The sequence below is a fragment of the Mercenaria mercenaria genome, chromosome 15 (assembly GCF_021730395.1).
Source record: "Mercenaria mercenaria strain notata chromosome 15, MADL_Memer_1, whole genome shotgun sequence".
Lineage (NCBI taxonomy): Eukaryota > Metazoa > Mollusca > Bivalvia > Venerida > Veneridae > Mercenaria > Mercenaria mercenaria.
This window is the reverse complement of record NC_069375.1, coordinates 24329247-24346603: the sequence shown is the minus strand read 5'-3', so window position 1 is coordinate 24346603 and position 17357 is coordinate 24329247. Positions and strand designations below refer to the sequence as shown.

At 35.6% G+C, this 17357-nt stretch overlaps 1 protein-coding gene across 18 annotated transcripts in view; it reads right to left on the bottom strand.

The window, feature by feature from the left end:
• Positions 1–17357, bottom strand: part of LOC123548533 (spectrin alpha chain-like) — a 59336-nt gene that overhangs the window by 7252 nt on the left and 34727 nt on the right. For 10 of the 18 annotated variants that reach the window (XM_045335856.2, XM_045335893.2, XM_045335936.2 and 7 more), the window contains 16 exons: positions 13663–13811; positions 12629–12818; positions 12091–12194; positions 11748–11910; positions 11032–11116; positions 10391–10575; positions 9670–9884; positions 9167–9265; positions 8534–8563; positions 7517–7637; positions 7015–7136; positions 6595–6727; positions 5983–6081; positions 5255–5491; positions 852–988; positions 218–587 (listed from right to left, as the gene is read on the bottom strand). In XM_045335856.2, the coding sequence (XP_045191791.1) occupies positions 218–587; positions 852–988; positions 5255–5491; positions 5983–6081; positions 6595–6727; positions 7015–7136; positions 7517–7637; positions 8534–8563; positions 9167–9265; positions 9670–9884; positions 10391–10575; positions 11032–11116; positions 11748–11910; positions 12091–12194; positions 12629–12818; positions 13663–13811 (2439 nt within the window). The remainder of the gene's footprint in view (positions 1–217; positions 588–851; positions 989–5254; positions 5492–5982; positions 6082–6594; positions 6728–7014; positions 7137–7516; positions 7638–8533; positions 8564–9166; positions 9266–9669; positions 9885–10390; positions 10576–11031; positions 11117–11747; positions 11911–12090; positions 12195–12628; positions 12819–13662; positions 13812–17357) is intronic. The other 8 variants (XM_045335908.2, XM_045335926.2, XM_045335965.2 and 5 more) reach the window with 1 other exon arrangement.

The window sequence follows — 17357 nt, the reverse complement described above, 5'->3', positions numbered from 1 at the left end:
AGGTTTTAACTACTGTGAAAACAATATTCCTGGGCAAATAACTTTCTTCAATTTTGTTATTGCATCAATCCATCAAATTAAAGCTAAATGAAGAAATAAATTCATCAAAATGTAAAAATGAGACGTCCACAACGTAGCCATTTTGGCTGAAACCAAAACTTTTTTGCTAACGAAATTATCAAGTTCACAGTAATAAAATGTGGACACAGTTTCTTACCTTAATGATTTTCTGCAGGTTATTCCAGGTATCCTGCAAGGCCTCCATTGTAAACCAGGTGTAGGGATTTGGTCCTACATTGAAGCTCTTGATCTCTTTGTCAAGGGCAGCTAGTTGGTTGAAGTCAGCCTGTGCAGCTGACAGCGAGGCCTTGAACTGCTCATGATTCTCGCGCAGATGTCGTATTTCCTCTACCGAATTACATCTTACAGGGTCGGTCAAGTCTTCCTCGGCGTTCTCAAACCAAGAGTTGAAGGCCGAGGCTTTCTTAGCGAAAGCTAGGTAGAGGTCTTCTATCTGCCTGTACTGATCTTGCAGACGCAGCAATGTCTGTTTACGCTGCTCGGAGTCAGACAATAGGTTCTGCCATCTGTTAATATAAATAATCCATTGGTAATTATTATTACAAACTTGTAAAAAGTAAGATATATAATGAATTTATTGTGCCCATTACACGCAACAATTTTGGGTCTAAGGCATTCTAGATGTCAAGTGATCAAAACCAAACCTTGTCTTTTCATACTAAAAAAAAACAACAACACATGGGAATGCAAGTCATTAAATAAGTGTATACTACAGATAAGCATTTTATTTAAGATTTAGAAATAGTTTGTTTTGTTTTGTTTTTTTGTACCTTGTCATTACATCATTGTATCTTTTCTCAATGGCAGGTGTCTGAGCATGTTTAGATGCAATCAGCTGATCTTTCAGCGCAGTTATAGTCTGTATCCCTTCCTTCTCAAATGCTTGTAATCCAGCATCGAAAGTGTCCTAAAATATAATTATATATATATATATATATATATATATATATATTCTTTTTTCGTTGGGTTTAACGTTGCACCGACACATTTATAGGTCATATGGCGACTTTCCAGCTTTGATGGTGGAGGAAGACCCCAGGTGCCCCTCCTTGCATTATTTCATTACAAGCGGACACCTGGGTAAAACCACCGACCTTCCGTAAGCAAGCTGGATGGCTTCCTCACATGAAGAATACAACGCCCCGAATGAGGCTCGACCTAAAATATATTGTTAATATACAATTCTAATTATATCCTAGTATTATATCAACTCAAATGTATTGAAAATGAATTGTGCACAGCAAAATGAAACAAATGTTAAAGGGATGTAGACTGTTAGTTTACAAACTGTCAGTTGTTAGTTTGAATTCAATCCAAAATACTTTTCATACAGCGAATATTCATGATTTATTTCCATTTTGTGAGACAGAGAGGACTATTTATAGCAATAAAAGTAGATTAAAAAAATTTTCCCTTATGATCACAGCGAAAATAAATCCCGTGTGAAAATGTCTGAGTATACAACTTGTCAGTACATGGTGTCTTGACACACATTTTCTTTAAAGAACTATGAATATAAATTAATCTGCAAAATCATACTGAAGCATGTTTAAACGATGACATGCATAACCATAGTCTTTCGGTATGCCCTAGTAATGGCCACCAATTTCATTCAAATCGGCAGTTTTTCACTAATTAATAAACTACAACTCTGTGGAAACTGTCCTTGGTATATGGAACAAACCAGTGTCTTAAGCATCATATCAAAATGACTTTGATATGATAATTCATAAATGTTGTGAAATATACAAGAATCAAGGTGAAATTGTAACAATAACAAGAGGTGATTAAAAATATTGTAAAGTTACTGGATAGCTATTCTGGATGAACAAGAATGAACTGACAAGCTGGGAAGTGTTTTAAGGAATAGAGTAAAATGGCATGGGAGAAAGGACAAAGTGTTTCACTGGTATGATAAATGTGTTATGATATAAAACAAGAGGGCCATGATGGCCCTATATCGCTCACCTGTTATCATTGCACTTGAGGACAAGAAGGTCCTCAGAAAAAATATCTAAGTCCAAAGGACAGGAACAACAAAGGGAAGAAATTTAACCAAAAAGAAAAAAAAATTCTTACAAGGTACAGATATGTCAAAATACACCTAAAAATTGGAGGTACCATCCATGTTGTACCAAAGGAAAGTGGTCTCGGATTTTCCCTACGGCCAATAATAAAAAAGTTACTAAAAATAAGCTATTTATAGTAACGTAAAAGGGAAGTAATTAAAACAAGAGCTGTCGGAGGACAGCAACGCTCGACTATTTAACAGCCTTGTCGCTTGAATGAATAAGAAAGTCGAAAAAGGGGCATAATTTAGTAAAAAAGTAAAATAGGGTTATGGAACCTGCATAGTGCTTATCAGCTCATGACAGTGAACTAGTGTGTGAAGTTTCAATCCTTTCCCATTAGTGGATACTGAGATACCAGCTTACATACAAAAACTTAACCAAAAATTTCTATGTTGAAAAAGGGGCATAATTTTGTAAAAAAGCAAAATAAAGTTATGGGACCTGCTTTGGGCTTGTCAGATCATGACAGTGAACAAGTGTGTGAAGTTTCAATCCATTCCCATTAGTGAGTACTGAGATACCAGCTTACATACAAAACCTTAACTAAAAAATTCTAAGTTGAAAAAGGGGCATAATTTTGTAAAAAAGCAAAATAGAGTTATGGAACCTGTGCAATGTAAGTCAGTTTATCACAGTAAATAAGTGTGTGAAGTTTCAATCCATTCTCACAAGTGGTTACTGAGATACCAGCTTACATACAAAACCTTAACCAAAAATTTCTAAGTCAAAAAAGGGGCATAATTTTGTAAAAAAGCAAAACAGAGTTATGGAACCTGTGCAATGTAAGTCAGTTTATCACAGTGAATAAGTGTGTGAAGTTTCAATCCATTCCCACAAGTGGTTGCTGAGATACCAGCTTACATACAAAAACTTAACCAAATCGGGACGCGGACGCGGACGCCGACGCGGGCGCCGACGCATGGGCGAGTCCAATAGCTCTACTATTCTATGAATAGTCGAGCTAAAAAAAATTATTGTAAGTGAACAAAAGAAGGATCTGCCAAATAAATGTTGACATAAATGAAATTTCAGATCAGTATCTTCATTAGTTACGGAGATATACCCATTTTAATTTGAAATAAAGGGAGGTAATCTGACATAAAATCAGTCCATAGTTATCTACCCTGATTGGCTCAGTCCAACTAATGACAATAATGAAATTTCAAATAAGTCCTATAAGTACTTACTGATATAAATCCATTTTGATTACAATCAGGGGAGGTAATCAGATATAAAATAACTCTGGAACCTACAATTGGATCTGATTTGTCATGGAATCTAAGATTTATTGTTGCTGAAGATATTTTGGAAGTCTGTATCAAATAAAACCATAAATGAAATCTCTATATGGCTGCAAAAGCCAAAATAGCCAATTTTGGACCTTTAAGGGGCCATAACTCTGGAACCCATGAAGGAATCTGGCCAATTCAAGAAAGGAACCAAGATCTTGTGGTGATACAAGTTGTGTGCAAGTTTGGTTAAAATCAAATCACAAATGAAGCTGCTATTGTGCAAACAAGGTCAAAATAGCTAATTTTGGCCCTTTCAGGAGCCATAACTCTGGAACCCATTAAAAGATCTGGCCAGTTCAAGAAAGGAACCGAGATCTTATTGTGACACAAGTTTTGTGCAAGTTTAATTAAATTCAAATCATAAATGAAGCTGCTATTGTGCAGACAAGGTCAAAATAGCTAAGTTTGCCCTTTCAGGGGCCATAACTCTGGAACGCATACTGGAATCTGGCCAGTTCAAGAAAGGATCCAAGGTCTTATGGTGATACAAGTTGTGTGCCAGTTTGGTAAAAATCAAATCATAAATAAAGCTGCTATTGTGCAGACAAGGTCAAAATAGCTAATTTTGGCCCTTTCAGGGGCCATAATTCTGGAACCCATTATAGGATCTGGCCAGTTCAAGAAAGGAACCGAGATCTTATGGTGACACAAGTTTTGTGCAAGTTTGATTAAATTCAAATCATAAATGAAGCTGCTATTGTGCAGACAAGGTCATAATAGCTAATTTTGGCCCTTTCAGGGGCCATAACTCTGGAACGCATAATGGAATCTGGCCAGTTCAAGAAAGGAACCAAGATATTATGGTGATACAAGTTGTGTGCCAGTTTGAAAAAATCAAATCATAAATGAAGCTGCTATTGTGCAGACAAGGTCAAAATAGCTAATTTTGGCCCTTTCAGGGGCCATAACTCTGGAACCCTTAATGGGATCTGGCCAGTTCAAGAAAGGAACCAAGATCTTATGGTGATACAAGTTGTGTGCAAGTTTGGTTAAATAAAATCATCAATGAAACCACTATCGTGCAGACAAGAAATTGTTGACGCACGGACGACGGACGAAGGGTGATCACAAAAGCTCACCTTGTCACTATGTGACAGGTGAGCTAAAAATATAACTAGTATAAGAAATGGCTGCTGTGTTGTTGATATTGTGGGTCTACCTTTTTGGCCAACAACAGACTTGGTACAGATGTACGTAGACGTGCCTAAAATATCCATGCATGATTGATACACAATGGAAATTAACTCAGCATAAATGTTAAAGCAAAATGAAGCATGTTAAACTGATGTTAGTTGATACATTTATATATTACCAGTACAGTGAAATCATAATTACTAATGGCAGAATTTTTCAGTGATTTTCTGGTTTCCTTTCATCAGAAGTATTTTAAAATACCAATGGAAAAGTTAAAGGCTTATTCATTTTACTTTCAAAAATTTCAGTCACCAAAGTCATGTTCAAAAGAAGTAGCTATGTTGGCTGAAACTACAAAACATTATGCTTACAAATTAAATGATTTCACAGTACAATCAAATGGAAACAAAATACAAGTTTAAATCATCTTTAACAAACAAATTTGACAAATGGCAACAGAAAAACATTATCTAGTTAAAAATTTTGAGATTAAATACTATTTCTTACAGAAGCATTTTTTCTGGAACCATCCCTAACGTAGTATTTAACAACACTTTACCATGTTTGAACACCTAAATCAGCAGTAATATTGCTCTTTTGACAAAAAAAATCTTTTTTTTTTTTCATTTTAAAGCAAAACTCGTCCTAAATGTATAAAATCCATTTTAAACTTACCTGTTTGGTGAGAAGGGTTTGTACGGATGAGAGGTCACGACCATAGTCGTCGGAGCGAACTTGGTTCTCTTTGTCGGCGATCCAGCTTTCCACAACATCAGTCTTCCAGATAAACTGCAGGAAAGCAGAGTTGTCAATCAAACCAGCTTTGCGGAGGGCTGCGGCTTCATCAAGAGCAGATAACTTGTCCTGTAGTCCCTGGTTACGCTGAGAGATACTGTCCTTGTTATGGTTGCCCTAAAAATAGAGAGAAATCTAGTCAATCATTCTGTCAAAATATACTATTTCAAAAAACTTGTTTAAAGAACTTTAAAGCACTTATTAATCAGTTTTGTTTCGTTTTTTTTTGTTAGGTTTAGAGTCGTACCAATAGAATTTATGTCATCTGGCAACATTTTCAGCTCTTGCTAGTGGAGGAAGACCCCCAGATGCCCATCCAGGGATTGTTTCAAGCATAGCCAGGCACCTGGGTAGAATCTTCCGTAAGCCAGCTATATGGCTTCCTCACATGAAGAATTCTACACCTCATGCAAGGTTTCCAAAACACTAGGACTAAGATTCCAAAAGCAAGAACTGAAACTTGGCCTTTGGACTTCAAAAATGAAAAACGCTTTCTTTAAACTAAAATATGTATGTTTTAGCACATTATATCTAATTCAGTAAAAAGAAATTTATGAACGTTGATAATTTTAGTTGTAATTTTTACAAGATGTGTTTGCCTATTATACCTCTTGAATAAGTTTCTCTCCTTCTTTCTGTACCTCCTGACATCTTTCCCTATGTACCTGGAAATCTGTCTCAAACACTTCATGTTTCTTCAGCAGGCCCTGAAATTGTGTAACATTTCAAATCAATGATAATTTTTCAGTTTTGCTTCTAAACTGACCTACTACAAATATTGTTTCACAGCTCTATTTGAAATCTGAATCTATAAAACAACTCTTCTAAGCTCAGCTTTCAGTGTGTTTATCCTTTTATCAAATATATGGTCACCACATAACATCCCTATTTTCAAAGTACATAAACTGTGCCAAACTGGTGTCACTTCTACAGCTGTCAGTACTCCTACCACATTTTTAATGTTGTCAGGACTTTTACCATTTTCAACAGTTGTCAGCACTTCTATTAGATTACTGGTTGTCAACATTTTTAACAGATTATGTCAGCAAGTTTAACATCTCTCTACAGTTGTCAGTACACAACAAGATATCTATTTTTAAGTGCTTAAGTTGTTTTCTACAGCTGTTATCACCTCGAGCAGATTTCTACAGTTGTTAGTACTTCTAACAGACTTCCATTTTCGTCGTGTCGGTTATGCCTACAACTCTCACTTAACTTACCTGTACAGCAGCCATTGTGTCACCAAGGTCACCACCAGATAGGAGACGTTGTTTCTCTGATATCCAAGCTTCTTCCTCATCAACGTTGGCGCTGAACTGCTGGAATGCGTACGATTCTTCCAACATCTGGCCTCTGTAAAAATAACAAATACAATGATTATTCAATCTGATCTTAGATCATTTCTGTTAAACTTTCAATGACTTAGACTGATGCTAAAACTAAAGATTTATACATTTTCTTCATCAATTTGTTTGCTTTTTTTACCAAAACAGTTTCATGCATTTTTATGTTAAGATAACCCAACAGCTCTTCATCAGTCTATGCTAGCCAGTTTGACAGGGTTTTCATGAATCAATAATAATTTTAATTGGTTTCAGACATAAATCTTACAAAATCAAAGTTCAAAGGATAAATACTACCTTCTTTCTGCCATCTGTTTGAGCTCATCCCAGCTCTTGGCAAGTTGTTCCAGTCTGTTCTGTATATCATCAGTGTTGATGTCAGATTCGCCAATCAATTTGGCTCCCGTCTCCTGCACAGCCTGGTTATTGAAATAATACACTGGTTAATTATTTTTAAAAAATGTTTGATATTTCTATTTTAGAGAGAAGCAATCTTTGTGCTTGAAGTGAAGATATAGTTTAAATTTCTAACAGGAAAAGATACATAATATAAAATATATCTAAATGATTTACAAAGTACTTTTATACCTAAAATTAACGATGCTGTAATTTCAAATTTTTATTTTTCAAAAGACAAATATTTTTCCTCGACTTATCAGCGTCTTAACTTCCCTCAGCCATAAATAATAGCTACAAATCATACAAATAAGAAAAGCTCAGTCATCTAACACTGATATTTTCAAATCAAGTAAGTTTTGTTTCTCCCCCACACCATGTAATTTATAAATAGTAAGCATACCTGAATAGCTGGTTCGTGGCTTGTGAGCTCAGCATCTAGACGTTTATGTTTCTTACGGAGATTCTGTACTCCAGTCAAATCCTTCCCATAGTCCTCAGAGCCTACAAGCAATTTCTTCTCCCTGAAATTGTTAGTAATACGTACATTTACAACAAATTTAAATATACCGTTTATTTTTTCTTTTTAAAATATGTTGTGTAAACAAAATCAAGATACTGTGAAATCATTTAATTCCGTAGATATAAAATTTTGGTGGATTACCCAAAACTCCTTTGTTGAGATTTAAACATATGGACTGCAACAGAGTGTGAATTTCATCTGCTTATTCGGATTTAAATTCGCTGATTGGCTTAACCATGAAATCTAAGAAAATTGGTCCTCCTATGAATGTTAATGATTTCACAGTAGACTAAGTCTGGCTTGTCTAAAACTAGGAAAACTAATGGACTTAAGGGATTTTAAGTATTATAAATGATAATTATCGGTTTATCACTGTTTAATTTCATCAGCATGCTTATACTTTTGACTGCAAAGCAAGTCATACATAGGCTAGAAAGACTAGACTGGATCTCAGATTTTACAAAGGATAACTGGTATTTGGGAATAAGCTATTCTCAAGCACTGAAAGAACAGCAAGGAATAAAATGATATAACCCATGTTGCAAGGAGAACTTACCTGAGCAAAGAGAAAATTATTTACAATTTTTCAAACACAGTTATAAACCATTCGCTATGTCACTTTTTAATATCTACTTCATGCATTTTATCGAAAATCACAGCTGTACATAAAATGATCTAGAAACAGTCGCTATGATGCAGATTATACAAATGCTAGAGAACAGAGACCATTAGGGTTGGGCTGCAGTGAAGTTAAGAGCCCCAACTATACTGTATAGGAATCAGAAAAATAGAAATTTCACAATTGATGAAACAAAAATAGTCTTTTACTTAATACATGTATTAAGAAAAGCAGAATAAAACAGATGCATTTTACATGTTTTTATAAACTTTACCTACCCTGAGGGTTCTATTAAATGACCTGGAAAACTGTATATGTAAGTTGTTTATCAGTAACCTTTTAGCTAAAATTTCATAAACTAGTGTGTGGTACAAAAGTGCATACTGGTTTTTTGCCAAATTACCTCTATGAGTTTAAAACCATTCTTAAAGAGAATTTAAGTTATGTGACAGTTGTATTGTTTTGTTTTGTTGGGTTTTAAGTAACACCTATACAATTACAGGTCACATAGTGATTTTTCCAGCTTTTAACAGCAGAGAGATACCCTACGTGGTCATCTAGGCATAATTTCAGTCATGGGCAGGCACCTGGGTAGAACCACCGACATTCCATATGTTAGCTGGACTGCTTCCTCACATGAAGAATTCTACACATCAAGAGAGGTTTCCAACCCGTAGAAGTGAGGGGCAAATATGAGATGAAGCTTAAAAGTTCCCAGCTTGAATATCAAACAAAACAGGACTGTTAGTAAATATAAAATCTGTAATGCATGAACAAAATAGACCTGTCAATAAGTACAAATTCAACTATTTTACAAGAAATGTAAACATAATTGATATCTTGGAATAGCAGGTCCACATATTTCATTCTCTTACATTACAAAAACTTAAGAAAAGAAGTAGAGATCTTACTTGATCCAGGCCTCTTCATCATCAATGTCACGTAGGAACTGGTGCATGGTGTTGGCTTCATTCAACCTTGTCTTACGTACAATTGCCAACTCTTTGATCCTACAACATACAAGTTCAAGTTTATGCTGGATCTTATTTTTAAACTAATTTCTGTTAAATCAATACCTGAACTCCACAAACATGCTTTGTCATCATTCCTACAAGCTGATCCCATATATAGAATTTACTAATAGCAACCTTTCTTCAAGTTGAATGTATAGCTACTAAATCAATCAACATTTGAAACAATCAATGAACAATTCTAAATACGCTGATTAACTTAAACTATACAGAAACTAATGACAACTTTTAGATCTGATAATGAAAATGTACTTTACTGTACCATGCTATTTTAAAGATTTCCCAGGCAATCAATTTATATTTAGAAATTTAATCAACATTAAAGACATCTTTAAAATTATATTAGTACTATATAGGATATACTTCCATATCAATAAACTTACTTTTCATATCTTTCGTTGATGGTTCTTTTCCTGACCTCAATGCTCTCAGCGTCCCAGACACCGCTATCTATAAACTGATCAGCCTGGGAGTTCAGGTCCTTGATGCGGTCCTCATGTGCAGCAATATCTGCCTCAAGCAGTTGGTGTTTCTTCGACAGATTCTGAACCGAGGCAAGATCCTTGCCGTACTCCTCGGATGCCAGCATTTGTTCAACCTGAAACAAAATAATAAAATGTTTATGATATTGTACTCTTTTTTTATTGTTTTCCCACTGTCAAAAAAAAAATCTTTCTGATGTGGATATAATTTACATGCAGAAATCTTTTGAAGAAGCCATGTTAGTCAAAAATATCACATTTAAATGGTCTACATTAACAACTTATTTCATTTTCTACACATCTCTTTTCATTTTTAAACAACGAAAGCTTAGAAATACAGAATGTACACCAGTAACTTCATTTCACTGAATTTTCACTTAATCACGTATTTAAATTCAAAAATGTTCGCAAGTATTTTCTCACTAGTTCTGCATGTTTTATCATCTCGCAAAAATTGATACTTTCAAAAACTCTTGATTTTAATTACTTCCATGGGAATTTTTTACAGGTAAACATGAATATTAAAACTTCTGTCTAAATTTAATGAATTCTGGACAAACAAAATATATCTGTCTGGTAATACACTGATTATAGACAGAGTTGTTAAAGGCCTTAAACTTACCTCTCCAAGCCAGAATTCTATGTCCTTGACACCAGCATTGTAGGTCTGTTGTCGGCTTGCCTCCTTTAGTTTGTCGCTCTTCTCTGCTGACTTGGCCACCAGGGTCTCCCACTGGGAGGCGAGACTTTCTAGACGTGCCTGTACAGCTTCCTCAGAACCGGCACACTGCTTCTGATCAATCAAAGCTGAAATTTCAAAACATCTAATATTAATAACACGCTATAAGCAAACATCAATTATATTCACAACTGGCATTTTTCCCCCCCATAAATCATGTAGACAAATTTACTGTTTCAGAAGTGTGAATTCAGGACCAGTCCTAAAAACCTTGAGGGCTTAACTCTTATTACAAAACATAAAGATACATCAAAGAATAAGTTATTCATCCATAGTAAATTTTGCAGGTAAGAAGTTTTACCATGCAATACAACATGACATTACAAATCTCTTTAATTTTATGTTATAAGTACAAAGACTTCGATGCAACTTTGTACTCATACATACATTATCAAAGAGATGTAATGTCATTCACACTTGTCCAATAAATGGTTCAAAGACTAATTTACTAATATTTGCAGTATTTTTTCATTAGGATGACTGCAAGGACGGAGATGAAATATTGTTTAGAAAGTATACAATACCTTGTCCAGTAGCTAATAGAGCCTGTAGTCTGTCAGCATTAGCAGCAAGTTCTGCTTCAAATCCTTGATGTTTCTGGTGCTTGCTCTGTTGAAGGAAGATTTAGCATTGTATTTTGAAAACCAATTAAATCTGACTCACTTTGTTGGGTTTAATGCTGTTTAAAGTACTATTCTAATTACATACAGTTATTTGTACAGTAACAATCTAAGTGTGCACATTTACACTGTTTGTGGAATAGACAGACGATCTTAAGTTAGGTGAATTTTATTAACAGAAGTCTAGTTTAAGTATGTAGAAATGTCTTATGATTCAGCCAACCCTGTGATAAAGACTATCTAAGAATACAGGCCATCTGTAACTAAAGACCATACTTTTCATTCTCTTAAAAATACGGTGGAAATTTTACCTGGTAAAACACATCACTTGCAGAGACCCCTTAACTGTGGTGTCTTTTGATACAGGTTTGACATGTATTTAGAGAAAGAATAATATTCAAGATGACTAATTAACCTTTAGCCTGCTGGCGGCAAGAGTGCCTTTGCGACCAGTGCAGACCTAGATCAACCTGCACATCCGTACAGGCTGATCACGGTCTGCACTGTTTGACATTCAGTCAGAAAATTTTCAGTGAACACCCCTTTGAATAGTAAGTGGTACTGCCCAAACTGAATGAAAGACCCGTCCATTTAAGAAATTTAGCAAGGTTAAAATATACCTGTATGTTAGCAGGGTCTTTGTAAGACTCGTCACTAGCAATTTGGAGTTTCTCCTGTAACCAGTTCTCCATCTCATCAGCATCTCGGGAGAACTGCTGCAGAGTTTGAGCCTCGCCAAGCTTCGATCGGTTGTCTATCAGAGCATCCTTCAAGTTGGTCCATCTGTTAAAATTTGCAATCTAGATCAATACAGGGTATTTGAATCATTCACCTCCAGAAAGTCTTACAATTTGGCAATACGAATAAATTAACTGAAAGTTTGCAGCTGGTATTAACAAAGTTTACACAATTAACCTTTTGAAAATGCCAAGAAAATGCCAGTTTTAAATAACTTCAGCATACCTGTCAAGGACTGAGTCACGTTTGTCTTCAATGGCCTGAGCATCATAGTGCTCTCCTCCAATCAGCTGATCAGCAAATACCTGCAGTGCCTGAATCTTCTCTTGCTGTAACATTGAATATTTTGATATGAACAAAATGTTTCTAAATGTAAATACAAAGTGTTGCACATAAAAACTAACCAGAATAGGTAGCTGATATCTTGTCAATATTTTTTTGTTTTACATTTTCTTTCTAATGGTCTTAACATGAATTTTCAACAACATTCTCAAGTCTTGCACAAGTACTAACCTTTTAACTGCAAGTAACTGAAATCTTCAAACCCCTCCCCCACCCCCTCCCAAAAAAAACACAAGCTTTCTTCTATTCATAATTAGCCTTACAGGGAGCTGTCTCCTCAGCCTAGTATATGATTTGCAACCTATAGATTGGTACCATTTTGCTCTATATACTGATTTAACAATGCAGGCATTGTTGTAGTTGACTAATAGTGTCTACACAAGAAATCACAAGGTAAAGTAGTAAAGAAACAAGTGATTACCTGACTACTGATAGCTCTATCAAAGTCCTCGTGTTTCTTGATCAAAGACTCTACGTTATCTCCATCCACTTGGTCGCCAGACAAGAAAGCCTCTCTTGATGCCATCCAGTACTCTGCCTGCTCGCAGTCTCTGTAGAACAACTGTAGTTCCAAACACTGGTCAAGCTTCATACGTCTCTGAATCCATGCCCTGAAAAGACAGAATTTGTTGATATTAAATCACACTATCCTTTCTGTGAAAAAAGACCACCAAGAGATCCTCTGTATGTGATTTCAAATGTGAGAGGGTACCTTAGTAGAACCACCGACCCTCCACAAGCCAGATGGTCAACTTCCTCACACCAGGTGATTCTACATCCCAAGCAACTACCTCAAGGTTATGACACCTTAAGCAATTTCTCCCACATCAATTTCATGCAAATATTTCATGAAACATTCTATTTATGATACAATGAAACACCCAGAAACACCCAGTCTTGCTAGTGCGGATCATGTAGTCTCTAATTTACTACAGTACAACCTCTCCAGAGCAGCTCTCTCTTAAGCAAAAACCTCTCTATAACAATATCATCAAAATTCCACTAAGCTGAAATATACTATCAAATTTACCTCTCCAGAACAACAACCTCTACATAACAGTTATTATTCTATATCTATTTATCTATCCAATCATAAACTTTCATTTGCAACACATGACCGTACAATATATTACCTTATTGGACACACGTGCGTACAAAAAAACCTGTATTTTTTCCGTATTTGGACGTTCAAAAAGTCCCATGTTAAACATACGATAAAGCCCGATTGGATAGCAGCTTGTCCAATATGGTTTTCTCAGCTGGGTACTCATCCAATATATCACAGTATTGTACAGAACAATGTTAAATAACCTAATAACATTTATATCTCCCAAAAGGTGTTGTTCTACAGAGGTTGCACTGTATATTTGGATCACTAGAAACCCTAGATAACCTTTGTAGTTTGCTTATGCCCTTGTGACCTTGGCTGATTGTGTTATACTGTAATCAACTTACTGCTCAAGTTCTTCACGGGCTACGGCCAGTTCTTCAAGCCTGGTCTTGACATCCTCGCTGGCATAGTGGCTATTGTGTAACAACTGTTGACCAAACGTCTCAAATGCCTGGAACGTACCAGACCTTGCATCGATTTCAGTGCGATGTTCCTATAGCACAAAAATATGAAGATTAGTCGCACATCAACAGTACCCTAAACCATTAAATAACATGACTTACTTATTTACAGTAACGGGAGGTCAGATCTAAGGAGCCTGCATCACAAGTTAAGCACAGGAGATGGTACCATAAATCACAGCAATAATTCTTACACCATTTTACCTTTATCCATCTAAAAAACGATACTTTATACTGTTTGGGAAAAAAAATGGCTTCACTTCAAACGTTTGTTTCTCTAGGTCATTTTAATGCCAGTATATAAGCTCACTGCAAACACATGCAAATCCAATTAATCAGTATCAATATACAACTGATCTAATAAGACCAGTGCTCTCTTTAGTTTTGCTTTGTTTTGCTTTCCAGTTACAGTGAAACTGTTTGATTTCTTCGGCATTAAATTTCAGATTTAACATAAAATAGCTATTTTTGAGGGTACATGAATTCAAGGATTTCAATTTTTATATATATGATTCATTTCTAATCTGCTGTTAGTTTGATGCATAGTTTTGCATTCTTGGATAGTCATTACTACAGAATTTGCAAAAATTTGTTGCCCCCATCCCTAAATCAAATGTGAAACTAGAGATGCTTTTGAGAAAAGCGCATGTCTCCAACAACTGCCCCTATGAAAAATGTCTAGTTTCTCTTGATGGTTTAGACGAGTGGATCCAATTAGATGGTCCAGATGAGTGGATCAAATCAGTAATTCAAGGGCCATAATTCAAAAGTGCCTGGGTGGATTTGGCCAGTTATCGAACTTGTCTGAGGTCTTATGGCCAAACACATTTTGTTCAAGTTTGGTGAAGATCGGATGAGAATTGTTCGACTTAGAGTGCCGACAAGAGTAAAAAGGCCGATTTTCCGGTAATTCAAGGGTCGTAACTCCAAAATGCCTGGACCGATTTGGCTAGTTATCGAAGTTGGCCGAGGTCTCATGGTCAAACACATTTTGTTCAAGTTTGGTGATGATCGGATGAGAAATGTTCGACTTAGAGTGCGGAAAAGAGTAAAAAGGCCGATTTTCTGGTAATTCAAGGGCCATAACTCCAATACGCCTGGACCGATTTGGCTAGTTATCGAACTTGGCCGAGGTCTCATGGTCAAACACATTTTAAGTTTGGTGAAAATCGGATGAGAAATGTTCGACTTACGAGTGCGGACAAGCTTTGTGACAGACAGACGACAGACAGACACAGACTGGAGTAAATCAATATGTCTCCCACATCACTGTGTGGTGGGAGACATAATAACAATATCTGTTTGACCTCCCTCTGATTATTGTTCTTTTTTTTTTTTTTTGGATTTAACGTCGAACCGACACATGATAGGTCATATGGCGACTTTCCAGCTTTAATGGTGGAGGAAGACCCCAGGTGCCCATCCGTGCATTATTTCATCACGAGCGGGAACCTGGGTAGAACCACCGACCTTCCGTAAGCCAGCTGGATGGCTTCCTCACATGAAGAATTCAACGCCCCGAGTGAGACCCCTCTTTGATTAACAAACAGAATTGAGCCATGTTAAAAAGGGCAAATAGAGCACAAAAATTCTCTTTTAAATTGAAGATGGTGTCAGAGACTGTTAGACTACTGTCTCAGTTTATCTATCTTGAAATAATCTGAGAGCACTGATTTTTACCATCTAAATATGGTATATGTGTATATTTCTGTTAGCTGCAAAGACACAAGTTTTAAATGTTAACTGAGGACTAAAACAGGCAGCATATTCATGTAATAACTGATCCTGAAACAAAGACTATAAACTACTCAGTGATACACTTCTATAATCAGTAATACTCAATGCTAAGACTTACTTCAAATCAAACTTGTCAGCAACTAACTTCTATGGTGAATGTACACATTTATATGACAACCTTATGCTTCATTGAATTTTGTAGAAAATCCTACAATAAATGTTGCTACTGACAATTTCTTAATATATTATTTTACAAAATACTGATGCAAAAACTTTCAAGTTCCTAATTACTGGAAAAGTAGTTCTAAAGTTTGAATAATCAGCCCACTAGAACTTCTGTCAAACCATAATTCAAAGTCTTTACAGTTCATCAATAAAATTCAGGTCATATCACACCCAATGTCTCAAATCGATTTTTCACACATCGGCTGGCACTGATACATTCCACCCATGAAAGAGTTCTACTTCTCTGGCAGTTCTGAGACATGTGATATGAAGTCATCAATTTTAACCAATCAGCTATATAGACAGAGTTAAACTGATAAGAGATACATTATAATTGAGCCGTGCCATGAGAAAACCAACATAGTGGGTTTGCGGATGCGCAGGCTGGTCTGGATCCATGCTGGTCGCAAACCCACTATGTTGGTTTTCTCATGGCACGGCTCATATATATTTAACAATCTCCCTTTACAGAAAATATTAAGATTTAAGCCTAACAAATGAAAACAGCATGTCATGAGCATTACTGATCTTGTGATATTACAATAATTCCATGCTGTTAACTTAACTATAGTAAAGTCTCTAACTGACTCGCTGCGAGACAATCACAAAATATTACAAATTCTTTTTGATGATAAAAACTCTTTCTCATGTTAAATTATTTAAGCTGCCTGGACAAAAGTTCGAAGTATTTGATCAGAATACAATAAATAAGAAGACAAAAATACATTTCACAAACTCAGCAAAATTCTTTATACTGATAAAAAAGATCGAACACTTTAATGCTGAAAATATTATTTGAAGATGCAGCATCAGTTAGAGACAAAAATCAAACAAACTTTTGTCTAAGCTAAACTTTTTTTGTGTTAACTAGTTTCCATGTTTCCTGTCTTGCCAACCACACTGTAAATTGAGGAAACGTCATGCAGGTCATTTGTTAAATTCACAGCAACAGCTTCAATACCTGTTAATATCTATAGAACTGTATAGGAAAATGCAAGTAAAAGTGGGTTGTCACTTTAATAGGTACCATCTGTATGTTTTTTCTAAACTGATTTCATGCAGACTTGTGAAAATATATAATTTCTTTTGTGTTTAATATATTTTTCAACAGAACGTCAGTTAGATAACAGTGGCCAGTGGATCTAATAAGTGTTCCTGTGTTCTGAACCATTTCAAACTTGTTCATCTCAAAATAACTGATTAAACTGCCCTAAATGAATCAGTGGTGGGTGGCAAAAGTCTTCAGAAACACTTGTTCCATAAAATTGTCACAGAAAACATTGGCCTCTACTGGGAATAAAAATCGTGACCACTTATTATCAAACACATTCTCCACTGAGCTTACTTTGTCGGTTTCTTTCATGAAAAAATATGTATTTAGGTTCCTAAGTAGCAACAAAAATCTTTAAAACCAAACAAAATCTTGTTTATCGATGAAGGTGCTTTCCTTGTACTTCGCTCAATATGCATCTAGATGATTAGTTTATGAATTAAGTGACACATGATTTCTTTAGAAAACAGCGAGTAAGATACTGTTTATTATTGTTTCTTTGGTAGAGCTGAGGGCAAGACATGAAAGTTACAGGAAAAGTACATTTTCCAGCTAGTCCCTTTAA